The sequence below is a fragment of the Taudactylus pleione genome, unplaced genomic scaffold, assembly GCF_031769625.1.
Source record: "Taudactylus pleione unplaced genomic scaffold, aTauple2 ptg000842l, whole genome shotgun sequence".
NCBI classification, from domain to species: Eukaryota; Metazoa; Chordata; class Amphibia; order Anura; family Myobatrachidae; genus Taudactylus; species Taudactylus pleione.
In genome coordinates, this window is record NW_028285244.1 from 4,864,289 (window position 1) to 4,889,318 (window position 25,030).

The following is a 25,030-nucleotide window of genomic DNA, read 5'->3' on the forward strand; positions in this document are numbered from 1 at the left end:
ATAGTGTCTTTCTTCCATAAGGAATACACAGGACATACAATCTACTACAGCTTTCCAGATCACCTATGGATAGGCAACTTGTTGACCTCCAGTTACTGTAGAGCTACAACTGGCTTTCAGAACATTTTGGGAGATGTACTTAGACACCCGGGGGAGCCACAGGATCTGAGGCAGAATTACTTACCTTCATCAGTGCAGTTTCCCCAGAACCCTGCTGTACATTCACAAAAGCACCAGCATCCAAGAGGAGACCCACTGTCGTCATATAGTTCTAGGGAACAAGAGAAAGCAGTTAGAAAAGTCGCCCTTCGCTTTAATATTCATGTATGTACACCCCGACTGCACAAGTGAAGGGAAAATATATGAGAAAGGAAGTGTATAGAGAAAACCATGCCTGGAAAACAAAATGTTCATAATATTAGGGGCTCTCTCTCCAATTGAAAGCCGACATACTTTTGTCTGATGACCATCCCCAGAAACCCTTCCACATGAGATGGAGATCAGCATTAATAAAGGAGATAGATAAAAAAAAAAAAAAAAGAAGCCTGCAGAACTGAACTACAAAAACTAGCCAGTCACTGAGACCAGTAAACAAGACATCAAACATTGTAAAGTTAATGGTTGTATGGGGAGTGAAAATTATACATCAAATTTTATGGTACATGGCTTACGCTGTCCTATATTTCCAAGGGTTGGGTATGGGATCTCGATGGTCAGGATGCAGGCGGTCAGAATCCCAACAGATTGCTGTAAATATTATAACCCCACAGCCCAACCCTCCCCAATCCCCACAGCCCAACCCTCCCCAATCCCCACAGCCCAACCCTCCCCAATCCCCACAGCCCAACCCTCCCCAATCCCCACAGCCCAACCCTCCCCAATCCCCACAGCCCAACCCTCCCACAGAGGTAAGTGATAAGTCACTGAGCACACCTCCAAAAGCAGCTGGTGATCACTAACTTGGGGTACCCCTTGCCCAGGAAGGTATAGGTCAATAGATTAAGGTGTAGTGACACTAACGCTGATGGTGAAAAGAATCAAAGCTATCTCTGATTATCAGTGGCAAACTCATTTTATTGAATTTATCACAATTAAACAAAAGTATAAAATAGCTGCTTTCAAAGTGCAAAGGTCATACAGTATAGCAGCAATAACCATGACATTGCACAAATGTAATAGAGCAGTCAGAATTGCTCCATTTCAGTGTGCAAAAAATAGCAGATTTCAAAGTGCATAAAGTATAGCAGCAAATACAATTACCATGCAATATACAATACTATGGATGAATAAATAAAAAGTGCACAGAGTTCAAATGTAGTAGAGCAATCAGAACAGCTCCATTAGGTCATAAAGAACAAAAGGCAAAAGTCCATACAATAAAATGGTGACGAGTGTGTCAATCTGGGTGACAGAACAGGGGTTCCGGACACCACCCTGTTCCAGACACTCACAGGCTTAAATATGTAGTGGATACTAGGTAACTGCACATCAACGAGTTACCTACTATCCACTACGATAAAGTCTGGAGTAACCGGCTCCTCTCTGTACTGAATGTAAAGGACTTGCCTTACTGCCCGCACCAAAATAGTCTACACTTGGTTTCGGGCAGGTCAGCCACTTCACGTTCCTGACGGAGAAGATGGCAGCTGTAGTAGAGCACTAGAGAGTGAGACTACAAAAACAAGAGATATGGTAAGAACTTACCTTTGTTATCTCTGTTTCTACGAAGTCCATAGGGTCCACAGGGTTGACCTTGGGGATATAGCTGGATCAGGATCCATGGGCACCACACAGTTAAGCTTTTAGCTCCCAGGATGCACTTGGGTCCTCCTCTATACCCCGCCCCCGAGCCACAGGCACCTCAGTTGGTAAGCAGCCTAGGCCGGAGGAGAATATGGAACAGAGAGAAGGAAAACTGGAACACACAAGAAACCATACTCACAGAAATGGGAGACGGAAAACCGGTGACCAGCCACACAGCCCATTTGAAGCCAGGTGCGTCAGGGCGGGCGCCCTGTGGACCCTATGGACTTCGTAGAAACAGAGATAAAGGTAAGTTCTTACCATATCTCTTGTTTTCTACTTCAGGGTCCATAGGGGGTCCACAGGGTTGACCATGGGGATGTCCCAAAGCAGTTCAACTAAGGGCGGGGACGCTCCTGTGCTGAAAGGAGCACCCGGCGCCCAAAGGATGCATCCTGAGAGGCGAAGGTGTCAAACGCATAGAACCTCAAAAACGTTTGAATTGAAGACCAAGTGGCCGCCTTACACAGCTGAACAGCATAAGCGCCACGTCTAGCAGCCCAAGAGGGACCCACAGAACGAGTGGAATGAGCCTTAACAGAGGCTGGCACAGGTAAACCCTCCTGTGCATAAGCCTCACAAATAACGGAACGAAGCCAACGGGCTAACGTTTGTTTGTTGGCAGGCCAACCCCTCTTGTGAAAACCAAAGAGGATAAACAAGGAATCAGACTTCCTAACCAAAGCCGTCCGGTCTACATAAATTCTAAGCACCCGGACCACATCTAAGGAAGTCTCACCAGCTGAAAGATCAGGGGACTGAAAAGCTGGCACAACAAGTTCCTGATTAATGTGGAACTTCGAGACCACTTTGGGCAAAAACTCAGGACGAGTGCAGAGCACCGCTCTATCCTGGTGAAAAATCAGGAAAGGAGGGCGGCAGGAAAGCGCCCCCAATTCAGACACCCTCCTGGCTGAAGCAATTGCCAGGAGAAAAACCATCTTAAATGTCAGCCACTTGAGCTCCACCGACTCAAGAGGCTCAAACGGAGGACCCTGCAGGACCCGTAGCACCACTGCCAAGTCCCAAGGAGCCACAGGAGGCACAAAGGGAGGCTGGATCCTGAGAACACCTTGGAAAAAGGTGTGAACGTCTGGCAGTATAGCAATCCGCCGTTGAAACCACACGGACAAGGCGGACACATGAACCTTCAGAGATGCAAGGCGTAAGCCGAGGTCCAATCCTGACTGAAGAAATTCCAAGATCCTAGAAACTCGGAACACCTGAGGATCATAATGTCTAGACTCACACCACTGAAAGTAAGTGTGCCACACTCTGTGATAAATCCGTGCTGAAGCAGGCTTGCGTGCCCTGAGCATGGTACCAATAACCGAACTGGAGAAACCCCTAGACCTCAAGACGGCTGTCTCAAGAGCCACGCCGTCAAAGACAGCCGACCCAGATCCGGGTAAAGGCAGGGCCCCTGAGACAACAGGTCCCGACGCTGAGGAAGAAGGTACGGCGAGTCGATGGAGAGGCTCCTGAGATCGGAGTACCAATGCCGTCTGGGCCACGCCGGAGCCACCAGCACGAGCGTGCCGCCGTCCTGCTTGAATTTCCGCAGAACCCGAGGAAGTAGGGATATCGGAGGAAACAGATACGCCAGGTGAAAAGACCATTTCACCGACAGCGCGTCCACCAGACTTGCGCCTGCGTCTCTTGTCCTTGACCCGTAAACGGGCAACTTGTGATTGTGACGGGAGGCCATCAAGTCCAGCTCCGGCAGTCCCCATCTGTCCACGAGTAGCTGAAACACCTCTGGGTGAAGCGACCATTCCCCGGGATGCACGTCGTGACGGCTGAGGAAGTCCGCTTCCCAATTGAGGACTCTGGGGATGAAGACCGCCGAGATCGCTGGAAAGTGACCCTCCGCCCAAGTCAGGATGCGAGACACCTCCGACATCGCTGCCCGACTGCGAGTTCCGCCTTGGTGGTTGATATACGCCACCGTGGTGGCATTGTCGGACTGCACCTGTACCGCCCTTCCGTGAAGAGCGGGGCCGGACGACTGCAGGGCCCTGTATACTGCCCGCAGTTCCAGGATGTTGATGGGAAGAAGTGCTTCTTCCGCAGACCAACGACCCTGGAGAGACAATGAGCCGGTCACTGCCCCCCAACCCCGGAGACTGGCATCCGTCGTGAGCAGGACCCAGTCCGGGATCCAAAAGGGGCGCCCCTCGACCAGATGAGCTGTCTGAAGCCACCAAGCCAAAGATTTCCGAACGTCCAGAGACAACACCAGCACCTGAGAGCGGATCCGGTGAGGTAACCCGTTCCATTCGGATAGAATCAGCCCCTGCAGGGGCCGGGAATGGAACTGGGCAAATTCCACCATGTCGAATGTCGACACCATGGACCCCAGAACTCTCATAGCCGAATGGACCGACAGGCGGCAACTGCTCAGGCAACTGCATATCCGCAGCTGTAGGGAGGCGACCTTCTCCGGAGTCAGGAAGATCCTTTGCTGACGCGAATCCAGCAGGGCTCCCAAATGAACCATCCGCTGTGATGGAATCAGGCAGGACTTTTTCCAATTTATCAACCACCCGTGTGCTTGCAGGCAAGCGATCGTCAGGTGGAGATGTTGAAGCAGTACCTCCGGGGAGCTCGCCAGCAACAGGAGGTCGTCCAGATACGGCAGCAGCCGTACATTCTGGTTCCGAAGATGTGTGGCCATGACCGCCATAATCTTCGTGAACACCCTCGGTGCCGTGGAGAGACCAAAGGGTAGCGCCCGGAACTGATAGTGGTGTTGAAGGATAGCGAACCTCAGATACCGCTGGTGCGAAGATGCTATCGGAACATGGAGGTAGGCGTCCTGGATGTCCAGGGACACCATGTAATCCCCCGGTTCCATCGCCAGAATGATGGAACGTAACGTTCCCATCCTGAACTTGGGAACTTGAGGAATTTGTTCAGAGACTTCAAGTTGAGGATAGGGCGATGAGAACCATTGGGTTTCTGCACCAGAAACAGAGACGAATAATACCCCGTCCCTCGTTGTGATTGAGGAACGGGAACAATGACCCCTGCTTTCAGCAAGGACTCTATAGCCTCCTGAACCTGTAACGCCTTGGTCTTGTCCTGAGAAGGACTCGTGCAGAAAAACTGGTGGGGTGGTCTGTGCCGAAAAGACAGGGCGTACCCCTGGGAGACCACTTCTCGAACCCAGGCATCCGTGGTGGTATTGTGCCAGCACTGGGCAAATAGAAGAAGTCGGCCTCCCACTCTGAGGTCCCCCAGAGGGAGGCCCGTCCCATCAGGCCGCAGGTTTATCTTCCTGCTTGGAACAAGGGCGCCGAGCACTCCAGGCTTGCTTCTTGGGTTTAGAGGCAGTCTTACTCGCAGACTGTCTCGGGAAGGACTGACCTTTCGCCTTACCCTGAACCCGAAAGGAACGAAAAGCCGAACTCCGAACCTTAGCTGGCAGTGCCGCCGAAGGGAGGAAGGCCGACTTGGATTTAGCCAGGGTATCCACTATTTTGTCCAAGTCCGGACCAAATAGTAATTCCCCATTGAAAGGTAAGGCCTCCAGACCTTTCTTTGAATCAGAGTCCGCTCTCCAGGACCGCAACCATAAGGATCGGCGGGCAGACACCGCTGCAGCCGATACCCGCGAAGTCAGCAGACTAGCATCTAAAGAAGCTTCTCCAATGTAAGAAGCAGCGTCCCTCATTTGTCCCAACAACGCCCGCTGGACATCCGGAGCGTCGTCCGGGAAGGTATCTTCCAATGCATTGGCCCACCCCTCAATGGCCTTGGCCACCCAGGAGATGGCCATGGACGGTCGGGCCACCGCCCCGGAGAGGGAGTAAATAGACTTTAAGCAAGTCTCAACTTTCCTGTCCGTGGGATCCTTCAGCGAGGATATCGACGGTAATGGTAAGGTAGCGCCCCGAGTTAAACGGGTGACATGGGAATCCACCGCCGGTGGAGTTTCCCATTTTTTACAATGTGCCTCAGGGAAGGGATAATTAGAAGCCAACCGCTTCTGAGGAAGGAATCTCTTACTGGGCGCCTGCCATGCTACCGCCATATGATCCGTCAACTGATCCGACAGGGGAAACACCGCAGAAGCCACCTTAGTTTTTTTGAAACTAGGAAACTTCGACTTAGGAACCGGTGCCTCATCCTCTATAAGAATAGCTCGCACCGCCCTAACTACTGCTCGCACATTAATGGACGACTTGGTATCCATTTCCTGGACCGAGGCGTCCGAGTCAGTGTCATCAGGGACCTCCCCATCATCTGAGGATCCCTCTGAGTCAGATACCTGAGCAGCCGTGTCATGAGTGGGCGTTTTGAAATCCTAGAAGGCATGTCAATCTGCAACATTGACTGAAAAGCCGAGGAAGCGGCCGCCAAATTTTGCACGGACTTGGAGAGCACATCCACCCAGGGTGGAGGAGTCGCCATAGGGGCCTGAAAAGGCTGCTGCGGCACAGGGGAAGCCTGTATATACATAGGCAACCCCGCATAGGGACCCACTGACTGAGACCCAGGAGGACTCCGCAATAACTGCGGGACACCCGGGGAATGAGGGATGGTCGGCTGGGGTAACGCCCTAGTAGGGAGAGCAGTCGGGACCGACAGACGGTCCGCAATAGACACCAGCACTTGAGAAAACATCGCCCACGGTGGTTCCTGCGTCCGAGAAGGTCTGGATGGGCCAGGACCCACCTGGCATCGACTACACAGGCCATCCTGTGACAAATCCTCCCTATCCACTCCTGAAGAACAGCGTCCGCAGGAGGCCAACACCGGAGCCACTGAGCGCTCAACCTCCTCGTCTGACATGACAGAATATATTATATAGTCAAAAAAATATATATCTGGCAACAGGGCAGAAGTAAACGCACTCACCGGTGTGCTGAACAACAGCCCACAATATGGCACTGTGTAGCACACAACTGTATGTGACGGTACTCACAAATACGTGATCTATATAAGTGAGGTCAGTAGAAACGCCCCTCCCCCACACACCTGTAGGGCTTGTAGGAGAAGTAAAGGGATAGGTATAGGCTGACAGTAAGCGGAAAATAAGCACAGACAGGCAGCACTAGCAAAAGTCACATACCATGCAGAGAAGATATACTCACTGCACCTTTCCACTACAATCAACCTGCCCAGATTCAGTGTCTGGGAGGGCTATAGTGCTGTGTACACTGTCCTTAAATCGGGGGAGAGGTACACAGGGGGACCGGTCCGCATGCTCCCTGAGATCTGTGCTGCCACAGAGAAAATGGCCCCCAGAGGAGGAGTGGCCGTAGAGTCTGCAGCTCAGCGACGCCAGACTGCGTGCTGAAAGGCGCGCTGAGCTGAGGGGAGGAGCCGCTGACAGGGAAGGCTTCCTCCCCTGGCTGGCCATAACCCCAGGGATGCTGGCTTCCCGCATGCCTGTTAACCCTGGTGGTCTAGTGGTCCCACGGGTTAAGGGGGGCCCGCCGCCACTGCCAGCAGCCTCCGGTCTGTCCCCAGGACCGGAGGCTAAAGGACTGCATTTTAAGGCATTCCGCGCGCCGCCGCTAGCCAGCGACGCGCGGCTTACCTGAATCCCCAGCGACTCCGGCATCAGTCCTGGGAGGTAGACAGAGTCCGGCTGGCACGGACTCTGTCCTCCCGCCGCGATCCCCAGATCAGTACTGGCGTTGCGGCGCCAGTTGGGGATCAGAGCGGCAGCGTGGGCGTCTGAATAGACAGCCCTTCGCTGCCGTCTGTAGTAAAAAGAAAGATTAAATAAACAAAATCTATGTTAAACTAAAAAAGCTTCTGGGGGCTGCTCCTGCAGCCCCCCCTGCGCGGTGACCGACTCCGGCCGGGCACCAACTTACACTGAGGTGCCAGTGGCTCGGGGGCGGGGTATAGAGGACCCAAGTGCATCCTGGGAGCTAAAAGCTTAACTGTGTGGTGCCCATGGATCCTGATCCAGCTATATCCCCAAGGTCAACCCTGTGGACCCCCTATGGACCCTGAAGTAGAAATAGGGAACATCCTACAGAAGAAATGTAAAATTCCCGAATATTGACCAACCCTGCAGTGAGAGAGTGACCGTTTGGGTGGTCTTTATGAGGAAATGTCCACAAGGAGGTGGTTCCAACTGACAGGGGATTGGCAGCTCTAACCATCAACCTCTATTAATGAACAAAAAGAAAACCCAACTACATTGGACTGTTAAGTGGGCAATGTGAATGGCTGCTATATTGTACATGCTCTCACAGGAAGCACTGTAAAAAGTGCACTACCACCATGGGCACTTCAGAAAGTAGAGGTAGATGACCAAAATACTGGTTTCTGGAGCCATCCCGATCTACCACACAATTAGACCATGTGCTGCCAGTCTACAGTATATTGCTGACCACATACCATGTTTTACTACATTTATAGGGTAGTACTTGTTTAAAAGAGCGTGCACATGGAAAAATTAACAAGATAGCTCAATTTATCTCCAAACATTCATATTCCTCAATGCATAAACACAATACCCACTTTTTCAGCAGCATGAATTAGTGCTGTAGTCCCATTTTTCTGCTTGGCATTGACCTTTGCTCCTTTCTTCAGTAAAAGCCGAAGAATGTCGTCCTGTCCTGCAGCCGCAGCCATCATCACTAAAGTCATCCCGCTTGAGTCCTACAGCAGGCACACAAACACCAGTTATAGCCAACAACCTAAAGTTCTCATTAACAAGTCAGAAGTCAGCAAAGCTGAAGAATTTGCTTTAATGATCACTGAAGTGAATGATAAAAATGTAGGTAAAGATGTCATTTGTGTGGCTTATACGAAAAAAAAGTAAAAAATACCTCTTGGTCTAGGTTGTACTCTTCTTTGGAATTAAGTGCATATTTTACAGTTAAATAGTCCCCATTTTTCACGGCTTCCTTGAAAGCACCTGTTAGAGGAACAAGACACTAATGACTGTGCAACAGATCGTTATTTGAAGATGGTCATCATTTTTGTAATATAAATGTAGGTTACTGCTACTTTAGTTTACAGCAATATAGTAAATCAAGCAAATATCTGCTATACTGTACTGTATTTAGCCTTTTCAAACACATTCATAAGATACTGGAATAAAATATATTTTTTAAGTGTTTCTCAAACTCAGTCCTTATGGAACCCTAACAGTGCATATTTTTAAAGGTAACCTAGGGAATAATTAGTACAACATGTAAATCTATTGTGTTAAATCAATTAACACCTATACTCCACTTGGTGCTCTGGAAAACATGCAATGTTCAGATTCAAGAGGATTGAGTTTGAGAAACACTGCCAAAGCCACTCCAAAGTAGATCTAATCACACTATATAAAAATAGAAACCACCAACTGCAACACTAAGTAATATTATGATAAATTACAATAGGCAAAACTTACTATTTGATATGGTTTCCTTTGGGATTATTTCATCCGACCCATCAAGGTGCCTCTGAAAGTCCTCCAGAGTCATCCACTCCAACTGTAGGTCCATCCCCACACCCACAATCTGGGACTTGCTGTCCAGAGCTCCAAAAACAAAAAAAACATTTCTAATACAATAAGGATTTTTTACAACTACAAATCATCAGAGTACCACCATAATAAATAAGGTTGGTTACTTAATATCATTTTACTCACTAATGTCTGATATCTGTTAGAAAATAAGCCAAAAGGGGTATTATACCTTCAGGTTACCTTAACATTTTGGCTCCTACATGCCTTCCTGCAATGTTTAATCGTACTTAATATTGTGCCTTTGAGCCAGAAATGGGGTCACTGAGGGATCTCTAGCATTTAATGATTAAAAAAATAAAAAAAAATAAAAAAACACACAGAAACCTCCAATAATCAGAGAAAACACAGCAGCACAATTTTAACATGAAACCAAAGTTCTTTTAGGTAACAGCCCAACCGTGACCCCATGCATTTTGGGACTTTCTGACTAGGAGTAGAATTATGGTCAAGGGAATTCTGGGGTCATCATGGTGTAGTCACACAGCAGTAATGTCATCAGGTGACCATAAAATAAAACACTGATCTGCGGTCTGGGCTGTGAGGTTTTAATATAGGGTACAAATCAAAGTCTCTATATGCATCAACTACCAAACAGCCGAAGCTGGTGTGTAACCTGCAATACATACCAGAGTTCTCCTGCAAGTGACACACAGTGTCCATAACCTCCTGATCCCCTTCTGACGCCCCAAATGTCCATGACTCAGTCTCTTCTTGTGTGCTTCTTCTTTCTTTCAGTACTGGCTTCAGATCTTTAGGTTTATATTCTTCTGGAACTCTATACTCAAAGGTGGTTGTTTCTTCCTTCTTCTTGGTGCGCTCCCTACAATCCTGCCAGTCTTCGGGAGATACGGTGAAAGCATCATACACAGCTTTTTGATCCTTGGGTGCTACAATTAAAAAAAAAATTGCTAAAATTTGCAGCAAAGCCCTTGTAACACCCTATAGTGAACCCCTCAGACTCAGTTATTAGTGTTTGGGTGCATTGACTGAATGGATAAATGCACCTAAGCAAAAGGGAATAAATAGGGGATGAGGGGTCCTGATAAAATGCTCATGCAGGAAGGAATGGCAGACGTCATGCGTTTAATGTTTCAAGCTTTCCTTTTTTTATCCCAAAGTACAACAGGATTTTTCTACTTAAATCATTTTCTCATAGTCCAGTGAGGACACTGGAATGATGGAGTATAAAGATGCTGGATGGTCAGGAAGACCTCAGTTACTTGACTAACAGAACCCCAGCAGGCAGAGAATTACATTTTGAGAGGAAAGAGGACAAAACAAGTATAGTATAAGAATAACTCGCTAGCCAGAATAGACCAAAGCGCCCAATGTCCCCCAATGGACTACGAGAAAAGGATTTAAGGAAAGTTAAAACAAAAATATATAAAAATAATCCTGTTTACTCATACATCCAGTGGGGGAGACTGGAACCATGTGGACATACCATAGCATTCTCTAATGGCAGGAACACAATCGGAGAAAGAAAAAACCCAGGCTGAAAAAGTTTCCTTTACAGTCTCCGGACAGGTATACCTACTCCAATGTAAGCTTGCTGTATTATAGATGTAACCCAGCCGCCAATAGATTGCTTGGTTACTGGCAGACCTCTTCACTGGGCACAGTATGGTACTTCTTAGTAATGCTGACAAGACCATGTTAAAATCCTACAGGGCCACTGGAGGACTATATGGAGGTTCTACATGTAGAAAAGTCTGTAGGTCAGGAATTACAGCAACATTTTTCTTATTTAAAGAAAAAAAAGAAAACAGAGTGCAGAGACCTGAACATATAACAAGTTAGTGTTAGCTAACCCAAACAGGAGAGCCTAAACCTGGCTGGATTTTTTACTGCAAATCTGCAAAGGTAATCACGTGCTTCCCAGATTGTACGCCATAAATGTGTATGTTTCATGCCCATAGCCACATACTTTAGCGATTCCATCTGTAAGTATTTTACGTGAAGGTACACGCTAATGTTCCCCTAATTTATAATTGGCTGAAGATTGACTAATATCAGTCTAATGGAATTTTTTTTCGCCTAGACAGGTTCCACCATGTCAGCAATATCAGCCAAAGTAGAGGACGGGTGCCCGTATCACAGGGCGGGCGCAGAGCATTACTCCCAGACTGTTCATTTAGAAATTTTGACTGACATTTAGAACACACAAAAAAGGTCACAGGAGCCACCCCACTGAAAAAGGCTCTGCTACTTCATGTTGAAAATGTAACAAGTAGTAATAATATGTATAACCTGTCACAGAAGTACAATATTGTATACAGTATATCTATTACAGTGTAATGAAATAACCTCCATCAAGCTGGAAGACACACAGGTGACACTGCATGAAAGGGCAGATTTAGTGTAGAACCTTACCACAGAAGTGATGGAACTACAATATTATAGTGTTGATAAAGGAAAAAATAATGATGAAATAGTTTGCGCTTTCCTGAGGCCGGAAACTGAATGGTCAATGCTGCAGCTGCCTCAGATTCCTGTCAGCTCTCCACTTAGATACAAGAGAACCAAAACCAAGCGTCAAACCTTGAGATGAACCTTCACCTCCTAAGCACTGTTACTACTGAAGCAAATATATATGAGGAGTTAACTATAAATAGCCATATATCTCTGCCCTGGGGCACTTCTTGTGACTGGAACGCAGAACTTCTCTTGGGTCCCAATGCTGAAAATGCACGAATGGCCGCCGATGTGTGGAGCGAGGCCTTCTCACTTTGGTCATTGTAGGTGGCTTACAGATGCTACTTGCAGCGATAATGTCAGTGTTCCTCTTAAGATAGCAGACAAAACCAGGGTTTAAGAAGGTGTTTGCATCAGGAAGTGGTCAATATCCCAACGGCAGGGATCCCGGCAGTCAGAATGAGGGCGCTGAAATCCCAACACCTGTCAGAATCCTGGCACCGGTATCCCGATGGTAAGGAGCAGGGTTATGCGGTAAGTAAGTGTTAGTCACTAAGGGGTGAGGGGGAGGTTAGGTTCAGGCAGTGGGGAGGGTGTGTTAGGGTAGGGAGAGGGGGGAAGGTTTAGGATACCGACCGTCAGGCGTCGGTATCCTAACCCTGTCGGGATGCCGGCGCCAGGATCCCGTACTCATCCCGTTTGCAGCACCTAATCGCCTTTCATTTATTATGCATGGAACAAACTGCCCCACTGCAATTAATACTCTTAATGCTGCCCACTCATTTAATAATACATACAAATAAAGTAGTTTTATAGCTATACCAGAAAGGCCCCTGCACGTAATAAAAAAACGGAGGTCTTCCAGGCTGTGGGGGGATAAAGAGGGGGACGGAGCCTCAGGTTTTTTTTTTTGTTTTTTTTTATCATCTTATTTTAGTGTTCACTCTCCATCCAGCACCAAAATACTCCGTCCATCCAGTGTCCCCCAGTGGATGATGGGAGTACATTTTTATGTCAATTTATTGTAACATAGAATTTGACGGCAGATAAGAACCACTTGGCCCATCTAGTCTGTCCCATTTTTAAACATATTGTTACCTCAACCCTTATTGATCCTTACTTCTTCTGAAGGATATCCTAATGTCTATCCCATGCATGTTTAAATTGCTTTACTGTCTAAAGGTGCGTACACACTGGGCGATAAAGTGGACGACTGAACGATAACGATATCGTTCAGTCGTCTACTTTATCGTCCATTTTTAAGCCCAAAAAGATGAACGATAACGACGACGCGCGGGTCGTTCGTCATCATCGTTCATCGGGCTGACATGCAGGCCAACCTGACGATGTCGTCAGGTTGCTGCATGTCAGGGAATGGGGGAGAGAGCCCGGCGCTGAACAATATCGTTAATGATATCGTTCGCAGCTGTGCTCAATGTCATGAACGACATTGAGCACACCCTGCCAGGGAAACACTAGATGATATCGCTCAGGGAGCATATCGTCTAGTGTGTATGCACCTTTAGCCTCTACCACCTCTGATGGGAGGCTATTCCACTTATCCACTACCCTTTCTGTGAAGTAATTTTTCCTCAAATTTCCCTTGAACCTACCACCCTCCAGTTTCAGAACATGTCCTCTTGTTCTAATACTTCTCTTTCTTTGAAGATTGTCTCCTTCCTTTACCTTGTTAAAACCCTTTATATATTTGAATGTTTCTATCATGTCCCCCCCTTTCCATTCTCTGCTCCAAACTATACATATTAAGATCTTTTAGTCTTTCCTGGTACGTTTTGTGGTGTAGACCTTGCACCATTTTAGTTATTATTATTATTACCAGTTATTTATATAGCGCACACATTTTCCGCAGCGCTTTACAGAGAATATTTGGCCATTCACATCAGTCCCTGCCCCAGTGGAGCTTACACTCTATATTCCCTATCACATGCGCACACATACACACTAGGGTTAATTTTTGTTGGGAGCCAATTAACCTACCAGTATATTTTTGGAGTGTGGGAGGAAACCGGAGCACCCGGAGGAAACCCACGCAAGCACAGGGAGAATATACAAACTCCACACAGTTAGGGCCGTGGTGGGAATTGAACCCACGACCTCAGTGCTGTGAGGCAGTAATGCTACCATTACACCGTCTGTGTTGCCCTTCTTTGTACAGTCTCTAATGTATTAATGTCATTCCGGAGATATGGCCTCCAGAACTGAACACAGTATTCTACATGAGGACGTACCAATGACCTATATAGTGGTATTATCACTTCTTTCTTCTGCTACTGGTTTCCTCTCCCTATGCAACCAAGCATCGGACTTGCCTTCCTCATTGCTTGCCTTTAAGCCACCTGAAATAGTGACTCCTAGTTCCCTTTCCTCTTCAGTAGTTTCCACTATAGTGCCACTAATACTATATTTAGCCTTTGGATTTTTGAGACCCAAGTGCATGATCTTGCATTTTTTGGCATTAAACTGTAGTTGCCACATTCTTGACCATTGCTCTAGTCTACCTAGATCATCAATCATTTGTTTGGAATCAGTATGATTTACGGCCGGCCAGGTCAATTCCCGACAGCGAAAGCCCGGCAATGAAGATCCTGACAGGTAAGTATTTTTTCTAGTTACTAACCTAACCGCCCAACCCACCCTTAGGGGTGCCTAATCTAAATGCCAATGTATTGCTCCTTTACTCATTGTGTATTGGTCGGAACTCCCTCGGTCCCTTCCATTCAGCACTGATTCCAGTTAGATAACGCATATAAGTATGCTAGTACTAGACATATGGACAGCAGCTGGAGAGGGCTACAGACCTGTACCCTACCTCACACATAATAACCTACTCACAAGTATAAAACAGCAGGGCAGTGGGAGAGCATGAATTATTATTATTAATAAACTTTTATAGGGCCCCACATGTGGTCCGTAGCACAGTGCAAATAAGATAGTACAGGGTAAACAGTAGAAGACAGTAACCAGAAATACCAAACAGCACTACACTCATGTGTTGACAAGGACAGTTGGCAGACAGGTGTGCCCGATTAGGTGGGTTTTCAGAGCGGGTTTGAAGCTATGCAGGCTGGTGATAGTCCGAGAGAATGAGGGAGATCGGTGCAGTGGAAGGGGGCGGCACGGGAGAAATCTTGGGATCGGGAGTGAGGTGGTAACCAGAGTGGAGGAAAGGAGGCAGTTATTGGCCAACCAGAGAGGGTGGGCGGGAGTATGGAGATGAGGTTGGAGATGTAGGGAACAATGGTGTTGGAGGCAGCCTTGTACGTGAGGGCTGTTTCCATCACTGCCCCTCCTCAGGCGATCTCTGCTACCTCCTTAGTGACAACAGCTGCAGGCATGGGACAAACTTCCTGTCCCCATGTCCAGCAACAAGTATGACATCAAAGATAAACACCATGTACAAAGCTATTCCAATATGGTGGAAAGCCATAAGCGTGCCCGTGCGCACTTAAGCAATGGCCTTCCCCAGCGTAAAGAGCGTCTCAGATGAAGGACAGTCATGGTTGCCAGCAGGTGAGGGTTAAGATTTCTACAGAAACTAGTTTATTTTTAGCATCTGCACTTTCCACAGTCTCTCACCATCCCCAACATACCAATGCAACAGAAGCCACGCAAAAATGGTGGCTTTGATATTAGTGGCTAGTAATATGTCTGCCTTCCACACACCCTTCCCACTACCAGCTAACTTATGTATCAAGTTTTCCATATACCTCTTACACTAAGCTAATCTGAGGGTGTAATGATGAGCCCCTAAATGTACAGCGCTGTGTAATACTCTGTAAATTCATAATCATGTTCACAATAACAGACCGTATTGGATGCGCTGAATGGTGTATACTCACTTTTTAGAACCTTTGTCTCTTTTGTCTCCTTTTTTGCATCTTTATCAAACTCCTGTTTTTTCTTGATCTTGTCCTTGGGGGGCTCAAGTTTTCTGGTATCTTTACTCTAGTAAACAATTAAAGGTGTTTGAATTAGAAGTGTATTTGAACAAGACTCAATCTGTACATTTTAGATAAAATAGAAAATGACACTTTTTCACTTCTCCCCATCCTAAGGATGGGTACACACACTTGCAGATCAACTCTGGATCAGATAAACACTCCAACCTGATACAGAAATTATCTGATCAATGCGCAGTCTGTACACACTGATGTTTTTAGCTCAGGGTGTACATTCTCCAATTGGATTGGAATATTTAAATCAGAAAATATAATTCCCGACACCCCATTGCGCAAACTTTTGAAGGTGTTTAGCGTCCAACGCTCCATTATTCAGTCGATCCTACTAATGTAGTCTGGTCTGCCCGATAATTGTATAGTGTGTACCCAGCATATTGCCGAGCAGGTTATTACAGGTTAGTAGCTCTTGTATCCTAGATAATTGAATTAAGAAGTACTAACAGTTTCGTACAGACATGAATTTAGATATTAAGTGGCAGCACCATTATACCCCAACAGGTTCTCAATAAATTAAAAAAGAAAATAATTAAAAGATACATGATACAATCACAGCCATCTGATTACAGCATAAGATATTAGAGGCTCCACCTATACAGGCACTTTATATTGGGTAACAGAACAGTTCTTTATTACTTATCTTGCCAAATATCACTTACAGTATTTTTGCCCATTACCGTAATAAAACCATACTAAACAATACTTTTTTTATTGAATTTATGAAAAAATGTTTCCATAACATAAAAAAAAACAATACAATATTTTTACTTTTTAATAACAAACTTTAATTAGTATGTATTAAAATAAATCTAAGTTCTGTATAGCACAACTATGTGGATTCATATACATTACCTCTCACTTTATTTACTATTTAGTCCTTCTATTTACATTGAAAACACAGTGACTGATCTGTATACTGAAATTAGCGGTGGGGGGCAGGACAGAAAGCGTGGGTTACAGAGGGGGGAGCAGGACAGAAAGCGTGGGTTACAGAGGGGGGAGCAGGACAGAAAGCGTGGGTTACAGAGGGGGGAGGGGGAAGCAGGACAGAAAGCGTGGGTTACAGAGCGGAGGGGGAGCAGGACAGAAAGCGTGGGTTACAGAGCGGAGGGGGAGCAGGACAGAATGCGTGGGTTACAGAGCGGGGGGGCAGGACAGAATGCGTGGGTTACAGAGCGGGAGGGCAGGACAGAATGCATGGGTCACAGGGCGGGGGGGGCAGGACAGAATGCGTGGGTCACAGGGCGGGGGGTAGGTATTACAGAGGGGGCAGGATAGAAAGTGTGGGTTACAGAGCGGGGGGGCAGGACAGAAAGCGAGGGTTACAGAGCGGGGGGGCAGGACAGAAAGTGTGTGTCACAGAGCGGGGGGCAGGACAGAAAGCGTTGGTCACAGAGCGCGGGGGCAGGACAGAATGCGTGGGTTACAGAGCGGGGGGGGCAGGACAGAATGCATGGGTCACAGGGCGGGGGGGGCAGGACAGAATGCGTGGGTCACAGAGCGGGGGGTAGGTATTACAGAGGGGGCAGGACAGAAAGTGTGGGTTACAGAGCGGGGGGGCAGGACAGAATGCGTGGGTTACAGAGCGGGGGGGCAGGACAGAATGCGTGGGTTACAGAGCGGGGGGGCAGGACAGAATGCGTGGGTTACAGAGCGGGAGGGCAGGACAGAATGCATGGGTCACAGGGCGGGGGGGGCAGGACAGAAGGCGTGGGTCACAGAGCGGGGGGTAGGTATTACAGAGGGGGCAGGATAGAAAGTGTGGGTTACAGAGCGGGGGGGCAGGACAGAAAGCGTGGGTTACAGAGCGGGGGGGCAGGACAGAAAGTGTGTGTCACAGAGCGGGGGGCAGGACAGAATGCGTGGGTCAGGACAGAAAGCGTTGGTCACAGAGCGCGGGGGCAGGACAGAATGCGTGGGTTACAGAGCGGGGGGGGGGGCAGGACAGAATGCATGGGTCACAGGGCGGGGGGGGCAGGACAGAATGCATGGGTCACAGGGCGGGGAGGGCAGGACAGAATGCGTGGGTCACAGAGCGGGGGGTAGGTATTACAGAGGGGGCAGGACAGAAAGTGTGGGTTACAGAGCGGGGGGGCAGGACAGAAAGCATGGGTTACAGAGTGGGGGGCAGGGCAGGAAGCGTGGGTTACAGAGCACAGAGGGCAGGACGGGATGCGGGCGTTACATAGGACTGAGCAGGGTGGGAGTGGATGGAGTTACAGAGCAGGTGGGCATTGGACAGCGTGGGAGGTGGAGTGGATCAGATGAGCAGGCTGGGCAACGGGCAGAGTGGGGGGCATATGCCAGGTTTGTTTACTAGTGAAAATATAATAAGCCATGTAAGCTTTGCGCAATAAAAGAATGTGCCCAGTCACATTATGGCCAAACCAAAAACACATGGATGAAAGCGTGGGTTACAGAGCAGGGTGGCAGGACAGAAAGCGTGGGTTACAGAGCGGGGGGGCAGGACAGAAAGCGTGGGTTACAGAGCGGGGGGGGGGCAGGACAGAAAGTGTGTGTCACAGAGCAGAGGGCAGGACAGAATGCGTGGGTCAGGACAGAAAGCGTTGGTCACAGAGCGCGGGGCAGGTATTACAGAGGGGGCAGGACAGAAAGCATGGGTTACAGAGTGGGGGGCAGGGCAGGAAGCGTGGGTTACAGAGAACAGAGGGCAGGACGGGATGCGGGCGTTACATAGGACTGAGCAGGGTGGGAGTGGATGGAGTTACAGAGCAGGTGGGCATTGGACAGCGTGGGAGGTGGAGCGGATCAGATGAGCAGGCTGGGCAACGGGCAGAGTGGGGGGCATATGCCAGGTTTATTTACTAGTGATAATAGAATAATCCATGTAAGCTTTGCGCAATAAAAGAATGCGCCCAGTCACATTATGGCCAAACCAAACACACATGGATTAAATTTTTATAGTACATTCCACAATGTCACGCACGTTTCCTAAATGGAGTTTATATTTCCAATGTGTTAGGCAAGTCAATCATTCATTTAAAGCGTACACATCATCCACTACACAAGTCAGAGGTAGCAGATTTGTGTGATTAACAAATACTCAGCGCTTTGTACTGCAGGTGTCAGTTTCCTCAAGAATGGATCAGCTTTTATATGCTCATGCGACAGTCTACAATACGGGTTACCTGTGTGTGTGCGGTCAGGTACACGCAAATGTTTCTAAAGATTAAATTCCCCACACATTTGGGTTTGTGGTTGAGGGCAAAATCATTAAAGATCTCTGCAGCAAAGGGGTAATTATACTACAAAGAACTGCAGCATTGTAGTTCTGAACTAATTCTACATCTAACAAACATATGTAAGTAACGATGGTAACAATACCTCTGCGACGGAGTCCGCAGATCTAACCAGCCTATCATCGCCACTCGGCCTTGAGCTTTTCTGAACAGGAGCCGGCAGCTTTTCCGCAACAGGCTGCTCTTTCACCTTTTCAAAATGTTTTTGCTTTTTCAGAAGGTTTTTTTTCTCCAGAGGGGGATCATCCGGAGGAGCTTTCACGTCATTGTCTCTTTCATATTTTTTCTTGTGTTTCTTTTTCTTTTTTTTCAATCTGATTTCATCGGACTCCTCATCAATAGGCACCCCAGAAGCCAGTTCCTCTGAAAGTTCGGGTACAGTCTCCCGGCTTTTCATGTCTGCATCCCGAGGCAAATTCTCTCCGTCATCCGGCAAGAGGTCACTGCTTGTACTAATGGCTTCTGCCTCAGGCTCCCGAGAACCTGATCCTTCCTTACTCATTTGCTCCGATTCTGATGCTTTTTTGTGTTTTTTCTCTTTGGATTCTTCTTTGCCCTTCGGTTTACTGTCCCTAAAGTCATCTTTCTTGGGTTTCTTTAATTCCTTAGAGTCGTCCTTTTTTGGCTTCTTGCTACTAAGGTCCTCTTTGCTCTCAGACAATCGTTTCTTTGGCTTGGAGTCAGAAAAATGGCCTTCTGACTGTTCTGCCTCCGGCTTAGATTTTTCCTTGGATTTTCCAGACTTTAATTTCTTCTTTCTCAAGTCCTCCTGTGACATCTCATCTTCCTCTCGAGGCTTCTTCTTCTTTTTCTGCGGTGACTCATCTTTCGAGTCACTGTCAGATTCAGTCTCAAAAATAGCCCTGGGGGACAACTTTGGCTATTGAACAAGGAGATAAGAGGAAACGTATACAGGGGTCATAAAATATTCAAAACATAAGATATTCTAATTGTATAAACTTATTTTATCATTTCTATAATTGAACAAATCACTATAGTCATAATAAAACTCTTTAATGGGAAAAGGTGATGGAAGTTTGAAATTAAATGTATGTGGTGCGTTTATCATTTGTGTTGTTGACCATACAAGAATTAAAAAATGCTGCACATTAGCTGTATGGTTTATTTTTGACTGTGGGTGATGTATGTTTGTTTACATGATGAGCTACTCATATCTAGGGCTGGTTTATTATAACGAAGGTTAAAGTAGAGCAGGGGTGGCCAACCCAAGGATCTCGAGCCGCATGAGGCTCTTTTGAGCTTCTAATGCAGCTCCCGGCTCAGCAGACCCCCATTAGTACTGAGAACGCTGGTCTCTAAAGCCATCAGAGACTAAAGAAGCCCTCTGATCGCTTCTAAGGCCAGCGTTCCCAGTAACGCAGTGCGCGGGTGACGTCATCCGCGATGTGAGGAGCCCGCGCGTCTGCTGGATCCAGTTAGATCCAGCAGGTGGCGGAAGCAGCAGCGACGGCATGGAGCGGTGCCAGCATGAAGGTAAGTTTCTTCATAGGGGTGTGGGCGGGGAGGGGGAGCTAGTACTGGGGGCACGACTACAGGGGACAATGCTTAATGGGCACAGCTACAGGGGACATTGCTTAATAGGCACAGCTACAGGGGACATTGCTTAATAGGCACAGCTACAGTGGACATTGCAGAAGGGCTACAACTACTGGGGGCATTGCTTAATGGGCACAACTACAGGAGGGCACACCATAATGGGCACTGGCATTCTCAACGTATTTTATGTGATTCTGGATTTCAATATGTATTTTATGTGGATCTGGCTTGTTTCTGTGTATTTTATGTGAACATGCCTATTTCAGTGTTTTCTATACAGCTCTGGCTTTTTCTTTCACTTCAACAGTGGAAAAAGTATATTGGGAAGATTATTATTGTATGTAAAATGTGTATTTTCAATGTGCTGGGCTCGCCCCCACCGTGACTTAAAACAGGGGTGTGACACAAGGTCATGCTCCAGCAAATGTCATACCAAAGGCGGGCACACAAAAATGGGGCGTGGTTTTGTGACAGCTAGGCCACACCCCATTTTTGCCCGCACACATGCTATCGGCTCTTTCGTTTGACTACATATATTTTTTGGCTCTTTGCCTCTGACTGGTTGTCCACCCCCTAAAGTAGAGTGATGACAAATATAACTAGTACCCAAGTACCCCCCAGCTTACACATGTCACCCTGCAGCTCCCCACAGCCTCTGAATATATTAGCTTCACACTTTTGCTATATTTACCGGTTGTTCCTTCTTAGCTGGTTTCTGTTTACTTTCCACTTGTTTGCGTTTGAACTCAAGAAGAACTTCTTTACAGTCATCGAGATGGGCCTCTGGCTCCCAGGTATCTCCGTCAGAATCATAACCCTTCCATCTGACACGGTACAGCACTTCCCCCTGCAAAAAATAAATAAATAATAATTGCAACCAGATACGCACTTTGGATGTCTGAACATTCAATAAGAGAACGATTTAGGAAAAAAAAAAAATTATTTCATTCACCCACCAGTAATAGTGAAAGAAACCATTCCTCCTACACTGTATTAAATAAACCTTCCCAACACTACAGGCTTAAACTAAGTTCATACAACTGATGGCTCATTGCATGGTAATTGATGGATGAAGGATATTAACAATATTAAATGCAAAACACTCCAGATTTCATATTTAATATAATTGGCACTTTAAATTCCACAGTCAGAAAGGTTTTTTTGTTTGTTTGTTTGTTTTTTTTTTTTGGGGGGGGGGGATTCAATTGTTTTTAACGCGACTGTATTGTTTCTACTCGCACCCATCTGAGGTGGTGAGCAGAAATTGTCGAGAAGTCCGACTTTTGGGCACCCAAAGGGCATTTTCCTTGCCACATCCAGTGCTTTAGACTGTTTTAGAATTTGGGAACAGGCTCAATAGGTAATGGGCACCCGTGGCAGTTATGCCTATCGATATAATTGAAAACCAACAGACGGGCATCCATAAGTGAAAATAAATAAAAAATACGAAATTCACTTTTGTCACATCTGACTAAAAGTAGGCAAACAAACACATTTTCCACCAAAAACCCGGGTCCAACCTGGGTTTTCGGATGGTTCCAACCCAGGTCAGACCCAGTTTACGCTGCACCTTCGATCTGGGTTATTCCCAGGTCAGCCCCGTTCATACTGAACCCGGGTATGCCCTGCTAAACTTGTGTGGTCACAAAAAGTGGGAGGGGACTGCTCCACAACCACCAATCAGCTCATTTTAGGCATGACCCAGGTTAAATAACCCGTCTCACATTAGCCGATAATATCATAAAAAGCTCCTGCAAACAGTAGGATCAGGAGGTGCAGTTTAATATACAAGATGGCCGACCTTCCGATCCATTGAACAATATTCCCAATAATTTATCTGATCTACCAAGTGATCGGCATAGTGTGAACCAGGTATCAACCTGCCCAAATCACAAACATATAGATCCTCCTGCATTCAGTACACAAGATGAGACATTGATTCCTTTCATTCTGTGGAAGGAGATGAGCCTCTACCTGACATGGTAATGCATATATGCTCCAATCCACATCCCATGCACATACGCTCCAGTCCTCCTGCTCAGTACCCAGGTCACATCCCATGCACATACGCTAAAGTCCTCCTGCCCAGTCCTCAGGTCACATCCCATGCACTTACGCTCCAGTCCTCCTGCTCAGACCCCAGGTCACATCCCATGCACATATACGCTCCAGTCCTCCTGCTCAGACCCCAGGTCACATCCCATGCACATATACGCTCCAGTCCTCCTACTCAGTCACATCCCATGCACATATACGCTCCAGTCCTCATACTCAGTCCCCAGGTCACATCCCATGCACATACGCTCCAGTCCTCCTGCTCAGTCCCCAAGTCACATCCCATGCACATACGCTCCAGTCCTCCTGCTCAGTCCCCAAGTCACATCCCATGCACATATACGCTCCAGTCCTCCTGCTCAGACCCCAGGTCACATCCTATGCACATATACGCTCCAGTCCTCCTGCTCAGACCCCAGGTCACATCCCATGCACATATACGCTCCAGTCCTCCTGCTCAGACCCCAGGTCACATCCCATGCACATACGCTCCAGTCCTCCTGCTCAGACCCCAGGTCACATCCCATGCACATACGCTCCAGTCCTCCTGCACAGTCCCCCCAGGTCACATCCCATGCACATACGCTCCAGTCCTCCTGCTCAGTCCCCCAGATCACATCCCATGCACATACGCTCCAGTCCTCCTGCTCAGTCCCCCAGATCACATCCCATGCACATACGCTCCAGTCCTCCTGCTCAGTCCCCAAGTCACATCCCATGCACATACGCTCCAGTCCTCCTGCTCAGTCCCCAAGTCACATCCCATGCACATACGCTCCAGTCCTCCTGCTCAGACCCCAGGTCACATCCCATGCACATACGCTCCAGTCCTCCTGCTCAGACCCCAAGTCACATCCCATGCACATACGCTCCAGTCCTCCTGCTCAGTCCCCCAGATCACATCCCATGCACATACGCTCCAGTCCTCCTGCTCAGACCCCAGGTCACATCCCATGCACATACGCTCCAGTCCTCCTGCTCAGACCCCAAGTCACATCCCATGCACATACGCTCCAGTCCTCCTGCTCAGTCCCCCAGATCACATCCCATGCACATACGCTCCAGTCCTCCTGCTCAGTCCCCAAGTCACATCCCATGCACATACGCTCCAGTCCTCCTGCTCAGTCCCCAGGTCACATCCCATGCACATACGCTCCAGTCCTCCTGCACAGTCCCCAGGTCACATCCCATGCACATACGCTCCAGTCCTCCTACTGAGTCCCCAGTCACAACCACTTCTTGTGGGTCAGTCACATGTCTGGCCCTGAGACCTCCACCCCCTCAACTATCCCGAAAATCACAGGTATCCCCTCTCACCCCTTCTGTTTTGGAGTCCAGGATGCTTTCCACCTCGAACACGTCCTCCTCGTCCTCACTATCCACCGACTCCATCACGGCTGCCGTGTCTCCTGAATCCTCCACGTCGCCTCCTTTGCTGCCAGCAGAAGCGGTACCACCGCCGTCACGTCCTGCAGACTCCGCCATGATGCTTCGAGTTAGGGAGACGACAACAGGAAAATCCTCCTGCGCCACACACACCTCCCTCATGCGCCCCGGAGCGACGGCGCGCTCAGCCAATCACAAGAGAGGGGCGGGAGCCCGGGCTGACACGCTTCTGGACACGGATTTCCTAGGCCGCTACCTGATTGGCTCTTTCGGATCCTTTACCAGAAGTGACAATCCAATAGGTGAGCGGTTTTGCTTGAAGGGCATGAGGAATTGGGAAGTGACGTCATGCAATGGCTGCAGGTCTGCACTGCGCATGAGCGTCCTGTGTGAGCGCAATGCGATAGCGGCCATATTTGTTAGGGGAAAGCTGGCTGTTGTTATTATTGGTCGGGCATGGTGTTACATATGAAGGTGCATACACACGGAACGATCTGTACCACCAACGACATGAAAGATAGCTTTGAAATATATCTTTCAAATGGTGCATGCACACAGTCAGATTTTTCTTCAGATCTGAACGATAACGATTTAAAAAATCGTTCATATCTGTAGGAATATCTGACATGTTTGAACGATGAACGATGCACGTTCCCGATGGTCAGATAACGATATCTGACATTTGATGTGTTTGCAGTCAGATTTGGACAATTCCATCCATTTTAATGCAGTCAAAAATCGTTCGTAGTTCAAATCGTTCATCAAATCGTTCAGATCGTTCATCTGACAAATCTGACCGTGTGTATGCACCTAAAGATATCTTTCAGTGAGTCATCCTGCCACATCTCTGAACATGCAAAGTTGACAATCATAGATATCGTTATTGTTCATGAGGGAACGCGCATCGTTGGTCGTTCACTGAATAAAAATGAACGATATGAACGCTATATCATTAAACGATATTGTTATCGTTCATATTGCAACGATATATCTGTCCGCGTGTACGCACCTTTAATGTAATTGAGAGTTTATAGTGCTACACAAGCCTCGTGTATTCATAACATACATGTCATTACCAGATTCTGCAAATT

At 47.7% G+C, this 25,030-nt stretch overlaps 1 protein-coding gene across 1 annotated transcript in view; it reads right to left on the reverse strand.

Annotated features, from left to right (window-relative positions):
* MPHOSPH8 (M-phase phosphoprotein 8) overlaps positions 1–24,154 on the reverse strand; it is a 30,924-nt gene extending 6,770 nt beyond the window's left edge. The window contains exons 1-9 of the mRNA XM_088458600.1: positions 23,871–24,154; positions 21,190–21,345; positions 19,027–19,821; positions 15,565–15,670; positions 9,916–10,176; positions 9,173–9,301; positions 8,601–8,689; positions 8,290–8,430; positions 185–271 (exon numbers count right to left, since the gene is read on the reverse strand). Of these exons, the coding sequence (XP_088314726.1) occupies positions 185–271; positions 8,290–8,430; positions 8,601–8,689; positions 9,173–9,301; positions 9,916–10,176; positions 15,565–15,670; positions 19,027–19,821; positions 21,190–21,345; positions 23,871–24,101 (1,995 nt within the window). The 5' untranslated portion in view covers positions 24,102–24,154. The remainder of the gene's footprint in view (positions 1–184; positions 272–8,289; positions 8,431–8,600; positions 8,690–9,172; positions 9,302–9,915; positions 10,177–15,564; positions 15,671–19,026; positions 19,822–21,189; positions 21,346–23,870) is intronic.
* Between the last annotated feature and the right edge of the window lie 876 nt (positions 24,155–25,030).